This window comes from Solanum dulcamara, chromosome 2, assembly GCF_947179165.1.
Source record: "Solanum dulcamara chromosome 2, daSolDulc1.2, whole genome shotgun sequence".
Taxonomy (NCBI): domain Eukaryota; kingdom Viridiplantae; phylum Streptophyta; class Magnoliopsida; order Solanales; family Solanaceae; genus Solanum; species Solanum dulcamara.
In genome coordinates, this window is record NC_077238.1 from 11218747 (window position 1) to 11229777 (window position 11031).

The window sequence follows — 11031 nt, forward strand, 5'->3', positions numbered from 1 at the left end:
GAAAAAATATAGGCAAATACAGCTAGAAATAGAAATGAAGTGTAATTACTTTTAGTAAATAACATAATTATAGCTATTGAAATTCAATAATCCTATAATTATAGTCATTTATGTAAGTAAACTCAACTTTCAAATATCATTTTTTACTTTGATAATAAAACCTACTTTTTTTAAATTTCACAATAAAACATAGTCAAACGTGATATTTCGAATATGAAATCAACTTAAATTAAAATAATATCCTTTTGTTGGGCCAAACTACACCAACGATAATCATGATTCTAAACAAACACATAATTTTATGTTACGTAGGATTGTGTAAATAATATTTTCCTTAATATGGGATTTTTACGTCTTTCTATTTTCGTTGTATACCATAATTAGAGTTCTAAATACAAGACTTTTAGTGTATAAACATATTTTCTTTATTTGGGGGTTTTTCCTCTTTCTTCTTTTGTAGTATATAATTCATTGACCATAATTATTAAAGTTCTATATTGACATATAATTCTACCTCTTCTCTTTTAATTGCTTATGAATTATGATATAGATATCGCATGCTTTTATTGTGTTTTTTTGGATTTGATCTAACACATTCTTTACTATGTCTGTAATTTTGGCCTTTTCATCTCATCAACTTTAGTTTGTTAGAGTTTTCATATTGATTTTCATAATGAGGCTCTAATTATGCAATTGAGGTTGCAAGTGGTATTAATCATTAATAGTAGGTTAAAATTTAAATTTATGTTCTAGGCATATCTATTTTGTTAGTGATTCAAACACCAACTTCTTATGTTCTTTTAACGTTGATCTTCTTTTTTGTCTCTTTTAGTTGATAGCACATAAACTACTTTATATGAAAGTTAATTTATGCCATTTGCTATTGATTTAAACCAGAGTAATTTGAAGGTACATTTATATAGTATAATTTTGTATTATTTTACGAATACAATTGTATCAATGTTGTATTTCATAACAAATTATATTTGTATTCATGTGTATTTATATAATTGATACCATTTGTGTTTTGAATCATAGATAAGGATGTGAATTATTGAAATACCATTTGTGTTTGTATCATTGATTGTTACCATTTGTAGTTGAATTGCAAGGAGAGAAGGAAGCAAACAAGAGAGGGTAGAGAGGTAAGCGAGAGAGGACAGAGAGAGAGAGGAGATATGCAAGAGAGAGTGTAGAGAGAGAGAGAGAGGAGGGGAGAGAAGCGAGGGAGAGAGGAGAGAGGAGAGAGGAGGGAGAAATTTGTTATAACTTACACACAATAATTTCCTTTTTCATATATATTTATTATTAATTAACACACGATACACACGTGCAAAACACGTACACTTAACTAGTATATATATATATATATATATATGCGCGCACTTCATGCAAAAATCTTTAAAATTTTGCCATGTGAATGTCTGAACTGTATACAAAAATATCTAAAGTTCTGCAAAATATTTATCTGAACTTCAGGTAAAAATATTCAAAATTGATCTTAACAAATCATGTCAAACTTCAAACAATAATGTTCAAAGTTTGGCCTTGACAAGGCTTCAGGCAAAAAATATGTGGTTATTCAAACTTTAGATACAATTTTTTGCGACTTCAATGTCATATATATGAGGTTCTTCAGGCAAAAAAATGTTTGTGTTAATTCAAATGTTTGTGTTTGTCCATTTTTACAAAACCAACCAATGACACAACATTGAAGGGTGCAAAAAGTCAGGTGAATGACAGTTTGCTCTATACTTTTGTAACGTTTTGTAAGTGTTTGCTCTATACATTTGTAGCTACCATTGTTATGAACAAATGTTTGTACTTGCTGTAATAGTGTCTTACTTTTGATTCCACCAACACTTTTTGTTTATTGTGTTTAGGTTATTGCATATTTTGTGATTGTTACTATTTCCTTATTAGTTGCTTTGTTTTCTCCACTGTCGTTTTTCCTTTTCATACCTACTTTGATATGGTGTACTTGGGCTGAGGGTCCTCTGGAAATAGTCGCTTTACCTCCATGAGGTAGGGGTATGGTTTGCGCACGTTCTACCCTCTCAAACTCCACTTGTGAAATTTCACTGGGTATGTTGTTGTAAGCAAAACCAAAAAAAAAAAAAAAAGGGGGGGGGGGGGGGAGAGAGGAAGAAGATAAGTTCATATTGAAGAATAGAATGCTAACTTATTTCTAGGCACAAAATCATACACATTTATGCAATCATATATTGATTCCACCAAGCTCTTAGGTTTTGTATTGACTGACTATTGATGTCACGAAAGAGAGAGAATTGTTCCTCTCTGAACTTTAGAAATATCCAACTTCTATATGTCTTATACCCTGCAGAATGTGCATGATGAAGTGAATTGCTGACCATGAGCTATCAAGTTCTAACACAATTGAGGCAAAAAAAACTGACAATAGGTGATCTTTTTCCATCTGTCAATATTTTGTTAGATAGAGTTATCCCTATATGTGTTGATATATGATCTTTTCTCATATGTCGAAGTTCTGTTAGATATAATTATCCTGTACGTGTGTTGATAGGATGATCTTTTTACATATGTCAAAGTTTTGTTAGATAGAATTATCCCGTACATGTGTTGGTGTGAAGTAACATATACCCCATGAAATTAGTCGAGATGCACACAAATTGACAGTTAGTTACTAACTTCTCTTCTATTCATACAAAAACTACAAACACATGTACAACATTCATTATTTGTTTTTTCCTGTATACAAAACATCATACATTGTAAACCATTCCTACCTCTAAAGTAGAAGCATGGGGTACACTTAAAGTGTATGTAGGTGGTCTACTGTTTCTTCTCAAAAAGTCATAACCAAAATTTATAACTATTTTCTTAAATAAGCTAGATCCTTGTTTGGCTCTTACATAGGAATGTCCCAATATGTAAGCTATGCCTGCTTCCCTTGCTTCCATCAATTCTCTCAACTCCTCTTGTGCACCTCTATCAATCTTGGGAGATTCTGGTATAACAAACCTCACCCTTTTCTTAGGCTTGGTTACGCGTGGAGAAAGTATTTCTTTGCGTTCTGATGTTCCAACTAATTCAACACTTACATCCTCATCCTCACGAAGTTGAACTCCTGATATATGAGTTGACGGGGTTCCAACAACAGTCAGGTCTTCAAAATCCTTTCTAAGATCTTCACCGTTAACATTCAACCCCGTCTTTCCTGTTCTTATAAACTCAGCTATGCTACACACAAGATCATTCTCAAATTCTGAATCATCTTTATGAGCATCGCGATAACCATACCTGACAATGCACCTGTATATGCGGTACTCTCTTGGACCAATGTGTCCAACGAGGAAACGCTCCTCGTGTTTAACATGAGGAACTGGGACAGATTTGACACAAAGGAAAACTAAGACCTGGTGGAATGCTGGAAGATTGGTAACAAAGTGTGAGAAGATTGCTGGGATTCCGGATACGAGCTCAGTGTGTATGAGGCCAATGCCACGAACACGTACAATGCCTAGGCTGGGACCAAGACCAAGTAGCCACTCAACAGCGACCTTATTTTGGACATCAAATTCATACTTCTTTAAAGAGCCATAGTGCCAAATGCACATTACTATCATAAAAGCAAAGGCCATCACAATAGGCACCCATGCTCCTTCCAAAAATTTAATCAGAGAAGCTGAGAAATATAAGGCCTCAATAGTCCCAAAGAATATCACAAAGCAAAGTGCAAGGAGGACACTCTTGCGCCAGCACAAAACAATCACCAATGACATCAAACAAGTCGTAACCAGCATGACAGTTATGACTGCCAAACCTGATACAAAGCAAAAATAGGGATGTGGATTAGTAATGAATATCATTCAACATGGACAAAGGGCCTTTCTTTTTTGAGATCCTTGCATCCACTGTACAAACAAGCGCGAAATGAATTTCAAAAGAGTATGCAAATGTTTATGCAGAAGTACATAGAAAGCGCAGGGAAATTGAACATGAAAACTGGTCTCCCATGGAGGAGATAACAGACTCAATAAGTAATTTTGTTTTGTTTAAGGACAGAACCAAGCGCAAAGAACATTACGAGGATGACTCTAAACTTTAACAGCCAATCTATAGATTGATTATTTGGTGAACACAAATAAAGACACTTTTAAGTTTAACATTCCACCCAGGAAGGTAAATGATTTCCACAAATGAAATTTTTTACTTATTCATATCATTACATCCATACCTGAAGCATTGCCCATCCTTTTGGTGTCTCTAAAGCCAATAGTAACAGCCAAGCATAGTAGCATTAAGGTCCAATTGATCTCTGGAATATAAATCTGTCCATGTATTTTTGACGATGTATTCACTATTTTGACTCTAGGAAAGCAACCCAGAGAGGAGCATTGTTTAATAATTGAAAAGGTTCCAGTGATGATGGCTTGGCTCCCTACCACAGCAGCAAGTATAGCAATCACCAGAACAGGCAACCTTAGTTTCTCTGAAACAACAAATATGAGATGACATTCATCAGCTGAATTTTCTTACCACCGTTATTGTTTCCCCCGTAAAAGCAATTGGGAATACACATACCTGGTACTGAAACATAAAAGCCAATACGATAGCTTTCATTTTCAATAACATGATGCTGTGAAAGATAAGCAGCTTGTCCCATATATGCGAGTATCAGTGATGGATAAACCATGAAGGTAAAAGCAATCTGTGAAAGGGAAAATAGTCTCTTAGACAATATTACATCTCACTCTGGCAGAAATACACAAGGTGACTAAATGTAAACAATCAACTGGATTCGGCTCTCCTCTTTTTCTATAGCAAAAAGGTTATTTAAGGTCTTCACATCCTCTTATGTGTGAGCCTATTACTTTTTCTAAGGCCAGACACGTGAAAATACTTTTTGAGAAGTTGTGGTGAGACTTTTGAAATCAGAACCTCTACTAACTCTGGTAACATGATGAATGTGTGACGCTTGATTCCATAGAAAGGGTCACCCGTTAGTTGAGACTTGATTCCTTAGTAGCTTAGTGGATCCACTTAGGCGATGTATTGGTTCTTACCTTGACAAGTATGGACCTCTCTTTTCAGTGTGGGAGAAAGACGCTGGACTCCGTGTTATAGCTCACATTATTTATGTTGGTTAATGGTATCTCTCACAAAGACTTATGGATCTCACTATGTCTTATGATTCTCTCACTACGTTACATTTGACTTATGATTTTCTTAAGAGTTTGCATTGACCATGTATTATGTTTCACACAATGTTTTAAAGGTTTTTAATTATGTTTAGCTTGGTCATTGCATTACCATGAGTAAACGGCATGCACTGCATATTCTCCATACTTAGTACATATCATGTACTAACGCATACTTTTGCCTATATTGTTTCATAATATAGGTCACGACACTACTGACATCCTCGTGGCTAGTTCGGGTTCCACTCAGAGTTATTATTTTGGGTGAGTTCTCATGATTCGAGGGCGTAACCGCTATGTCATTTCTTTATGTTCAAACTATTTCACTTTCTTATGGTTTGGGTGAGCTAGGGCTTGTCCTACGCCGCCGTCTAATTAGTAGAGGCAATGTCAGACTAGTGTGATGTCTTCCGCATTTCAGATTTTATTCTTAAACTCTTCTCATGTTGAGTAGCTATGATAAGATTGTTTTTAAGACTTACCTTCCGCATTTAAGAATAACACGAAGAATGAATATATACCTGTATTGATAACTGGGAGAAATGTCCTAGATCAGCAAACATTGCTTCTGAACCTGAAAGATATACTTGATGATCATCGTACCAAAAGAATTGCAGTAGATAAATATTTTGCTCAAGGAATAATTAGAAAGCAATTGACAACTATATCTTACCTGTTATGCACAGGAGGATCCCTCCCAAGGACATCCAACCTCCTCTTTGAGTTTTTTTCAGGAATTTGTACATGTAATATGGAGACAGTGCTCGATACACATGACGGTCCCACTGTATTATATTATATACACCAATAGCACTGATACACATAAGCCATGTTATCACAACAGGTGCAAACAAAAATCCAACCCTGTGGGTGCCATAATGCTGAAGGGCAAACAAGGCTATCAGTATGACACAAGTAAGTGGAAGTTCTACATCTGCAAATGACATATTTTAGAAAGATAGCATGTCATTTAGAGCATAGGGATCAAGAATTAAATAGTATTTTGAATGACCTACACAAATTTGAATAAAATAAAGAAATCGAAGCTCAAATATATCACTCAAATAATTCCTTGATCAAAAACAGAGTCCCAAGCTAGAATATATCACTCAAATAGACATGTTCAAAAGGCCCTCACAGTAAAATGTTAGACCCTTCTGATCCTAATGCCTTCTGTTGCCTCTTTTCCTTTGTAAAATTTTTGCCAAGTATGCTTGGTACACATTATATTAAAGAATCTCCAAACAGTAGGAAGAGAATTCAAGATGTTCCTTCATGAATAAGCAGGCTGAAAACCTATCGGGGTAGACATTTTAAGCTATGAAGATATTGAAAACAATGTGAATAGTCACTTTTGGCAAGATATTGGAGCACTACAAGGGGATATAAAGTTCACTGCATCTCTCAGGGTCTGAGGATGGCTATACTTTGCCAACATCTACGATTGCTCCTAACTTACAAAAAAAATCTCGTTTCTCCTAAATTCATTGGCTGTCATTTGGAATCATAGAATCATTTGTGTGGACTTGTGTTTGGAGAATATACACGACGCTGAAAGTAATAAACTAAAACCAAATATTTGTTGACTGAAAATTTTGCATTTACATCTATGGTTGCATGTTTGAACTTTTATTATTGATACCGAATTCTCCCCCTTAGGCCTTAATGGGGAGTCATGCCTTCAAATCGTATTTGCTCCAGACAGATGGAATTGATAATCTATAGACATGTTAATTAGCATATGATAAGATCACCAAGGGGTTCAAGAAGTTGGAAATCTGTTACTCATATGACTTCAAAACGTGCACTATGGAAAAAATAGAATTAGTGCTTTATAAAACTTCAAATTCTGTCGTTTTGAAAAGGTCAAACCACTAAATAAAGAGTACACTGTCATTTTTATTTCTATTTAGTAGATTATCTAAAACTGTTTAAATTTTTAATTTGAAGGTTCATCAAGTTTCCCCTTGATGAATAGCTATAGCACATGTTTCATGAGACCTAAAGGTCACAAAGCACAATCACTTTTTTCTTTATTTGGTAGGGTAAAAAAGGCACAATCATTGTTAACCATACAATTTTTCTTCAACGTTAAGCAACTTCAGAAAAAACATATAGCATAATGATCTCACAGAAGAAATTAGATAAAACTTACATTTGTGATGTTCTTTTCCAATAGCAAGTTCAATGCCAGATACTGCAGAGAAAACTGCACAAAAGTCCATAAAAAGTGAATGATGTCAGAAACTAACAAACACCACAAATTCCAAACTCTCGGTCAACCAATCAACCATGCTACAATCCAAAGTCAGTTGAAGTCGGTTATATGAATCATCTATACCATCTGTTCTATTCAGGTCCACTAAGGCAATATTTTAGAGAGAGTTGTCTCACGTCTCTAGGTAAATACAAAAGGGGAGCCAGTGGCAAGAGTGAATTCCCACCATGAACTAAGGATTGGAAGGGTTAAGGATCGAGTTTCTTTGTCATTGGGTAGCTGGCAAAAATGATACACGCAGTAGCAATAACAAAAACAAAATACCCTGTATAATCCCACAAGTGGGGTTTGGGGAGATGTATGCAGACTTACTCCGACCCTCGGCTCAAGTAAAGAATATCAAAAAACAATGTGTAAAGCAAAGTCCTTCAGTGAAAAAAAAAAACCACGCTGAAAACAAAGAAAACGAGAACAGTAGCAACAACAAATAATACAATAACTGAAGCACATGTAATACTAAAATCGATGACAATAACTTGTGATTTAATCTTTGGAGTTCAATCAGAATTGGTCATTGGCATACCTGAAAGAGCAGGTGTAAGGATGCCATCTCCAATAACCATACAAGCTCCAATTAAAGCCAATACAAGCAGAAATCTCTGTAAAACTCTATATCTCTCCAAAGTTGATTTTAGTGTGGCCCCAAAAGTAGTTGGAGCAGGACTAATGATATTATCTTTCTTATAACTTGATAAGTCTTCATCTGCTAACTGACAACTAGGCAATGAATTAACCTTAGCATGTCTACAAAGTAATGAATACAAAGCAAAAGTTCCACCTTCACCATTATCATCAGCTTTAAGCACAATGAACACATATTTCAAAAGAGGAACTAAAGTCAATGTCCAAAACACAAATGATAAAACCCCATAAATTTCTTCATTACTCTCTGAATGTGTAATGTCTTCAGCAAAAGTACTCTTATACACATACAAAGGTGATGTGCTCAAATCCCCATAAACAACTCCTAAACTCTGATAAGCCAATGTCAAGATTGTCTTCCAAGATTCTTTCTGCAAACCCCACAAAAAAATTATCAAAAGGGTGATCTTAAATTTCATAAAAATTAATTAAAAAACTAAACTTTAACACTTTACCTTCACACGATTTTGGTTAACCCCTGTTTCCAGATCCATAGCAGGTGTTTTTTAGAACCTTAAAGATACCATTTTTATAGAAATTTCAAGAATTTCAACCAAGACCCATTAATGTTTACCTCTACCACAAGAACAAAACTTTCAAGAAAATACAGAAAAACAACACAACCACAAAGATTATTAGGAAATCAAGATTCATATAATGGAGAAAATGACATTGGTAGCTGTAGTAGGAAGACAGTTGAGGGTGGGTGGGGGTGTGGGGTGGAGGTGGGGGTGGGGTGGATTACAATATGCTAAAATGCAGTTGAACAGCTCTTTGCCACGGAGATATTGCTCTAAGCAAACGAGAGAGAAAGGTAAGAAAACTTGGAATCTGAGCATAATAGTGAGAATAGTTTGGTCATCAACACTTTAGACAAATTTAGGAAGAGTTCTTTTTTTAAAAAAAAAAACTATTTATTTATGTGATTTTTAATTTTTTTAATGTTTTTTTCCTTTGTTGAGATAAATGAAAGGAAGAAAAGAAAGTGAGATATATCATTTTCAGTTGGCCCTGGGAGGAGTTGAAAGCTGTCGGTAGTGTCAGTTCGATTCAGTTTAACTAATATTGATTCGGTTTATCAATTTTCGATTTATAAATATGTTAAATTAATAATTAAATTAATAAGATATTTGTTATTGGTTTTTAATTTATCGATTTTTGATCTTTAACGATTCAATTTTCGGTTTAACTAATAAGAAAAACTTTTAAAACAAATATACGAATCATGGAGCCACCGTCGTTTCAACTTGCAAACCTTTGCCGCTGAACCTAAAGTTGCAAAGCCTAAAGGGTAAATACTAAAATACTAAATAGTATTATATAATGATTAATTGATTATATATTTGTATTAATATTTTTTGTTTGGTATTTGTGTATGAGTAAAAAGCTAAAAATTAAATTAGTAAACTATTATAGTTTTAATGAGTTATCGGTTTACCCAATAATCTAATATTATAAAACTAATACAGAACCAATAACCCAATAATTATTTTTTATAAAACCATTAAATAATCGTTAACCCAATAACAATAAACCAATAACATTTTTTTTGATTTAATTTATCAGGCGGTTTGATTTTTTCACACTCCTAATTATGATAGCTTCTCCGAGTTCGTGTTTTATGCGATGGTATTAGATATGAAATTGAAGAATGAAATAATTTTTGAAAATATTTTAATTCGAAACAAATTGTAGATATTCATGTGTTTATAAGTTATTTTGCTAAGAAAAAAGCAAGAAATTTAATGTTTGATTGTTACTTCCTTTAATCTAAAATAATTAATGTTTTAATTTTTAAAAGTTGATCCGGAATAATTGATATTCTACGAAATTAGGAAGATATTTTAAAAAAAATTCTCTAAATTTTTCATTGACACAGAGAAAGTTAATGATATGTCAACCTAAAAAAGAAAAAAAATCGTAATTAAAAGTATTATAATCGAAATTGCTCTTAATTTTTAGGAGTTTGTAAGGGTTTGTTTGAAAAATTAAAAAGTAACTTTATAATATAATCACACTCCATTGAGAACTCTCTTGAAAATTTGAGAATGTAGTTATTCCCTCCCAATTATATTCTATTTCTTACCAATAAAATAATTACTTAGTTAAACTGTATACACAATATATTTGTTTGATGAAGAGTATTTAATAAATAAAAATAAGTGTCAAAAATATATCTGAACTATCCCTTTTTTTTAGTTTCATACTTAAACTATTGGGAGTGTGAGTTTCATACATAAACTATCACTTATTAGTTTGAGAAATGCATTCCTCTTTTATTCCACTTTCATCGTGGTGTGTGTACTACATTCTCTCTTTCATTTGAAAATATTTGTCACATTCCATCTTAACAAGAATTAAATAAATTATTAGAATTATTTAAAATTAAGATTAAAGCATTACTATACAGACACGGGTATTACAGATCATCGACAGAAGTACCGTTGAAGATCTATTTTCTTCCTGATAGTAGTGAGACCTCCGTACTTTCAGAGGAATCATAATTATTTTATTCATTGCTCATGAGTTGTTTCTTTTGAGGTAGTTGTGGACTTGTCTTGATACCTTCTTGATAGTTGATAGAGGTTTCATAAACATAGACTGAGTAGATTGGAGTTGATGTCCCTTTTGTGTTTGTTTTTGCAAATACTATTATTTATGAGATTATGTTGACTTTTAAAATTGTTTATTTAAAAACTATTCCTTTATGAAGTTGTTGAGCTGTTAGCCCACTTGAGTGTTTTATTTTGTACATTTAAGTCTTCAGCTGAATGATTGAATGAGTGATCAGACCAAGTGGGTCGTTTGGGGCCAACAATGGTCTCCGAATGCCGATCACGCCTAGGGTACCCTTTCGGAGCGTGACAAACTGGTATTAGAGTACAGAGTTCAAGTGTACTTGGGTGTCTATGAAACCGTGTCAGTATG

General features: G+C 33.6%; 1 protein-coding gene across 1 annotated transcript; it reads right to left on the reverse strand.

The window, feature by feature from the left end:
- Positions 1–2662: 2662 nt before the first annotated feature.
- On the reverse strand, positions 2663–8997 carry LOC129880320 (potassium transporter 6-like). Its single transcript, XM_055954298.1, has 8 exons — positions 8559–8997; positions 7985–8474; positions 7339–7392; positions 5857–6117; positions 5705–5757; positions 4567–4693; positions 4220–4474; positions 2663–3805 (listed from the first exon to the last, which is right to left on the reverse strand). The coding sequence occupies exons 1-8, from the start codon at positions 8595–8597 to the stop codon at positions 2745–2747; spliced, it is 2340 nt and encodes a 779-aa protein (XP_055810273.1). The 5' UTR covers positions 8598–8997; the 3' UTR covers positions 2663–2744.
- Positions 8998–11031: the final 2034 nt, after the last annotated feature.

Bases quoted from the DNA above. Each gene is read 5' to 3' on its own strand.
- LOC129880320 (XM_055954298.1), bottom strand. From the start codon at position 8,597: ATGGATCTGGAAACAGGGGTTAACCAAAATCGTGTGAAG. The intron at 8,475-8,558 runs GTAAAGTGTTAA...TGGGGTTTGCAG, and splicing joins TTAACCAAAATCGTGTGAAG to AAAGAATCTTGGAAGACAAT. The intron at 7,393-7,984 runs GTATGCCAATGA...ACTTTTGTGCAG, and splicing joins CCTTACACCTGCTCTTTCAG to TTTTCTCTGCAGTATCTGGC.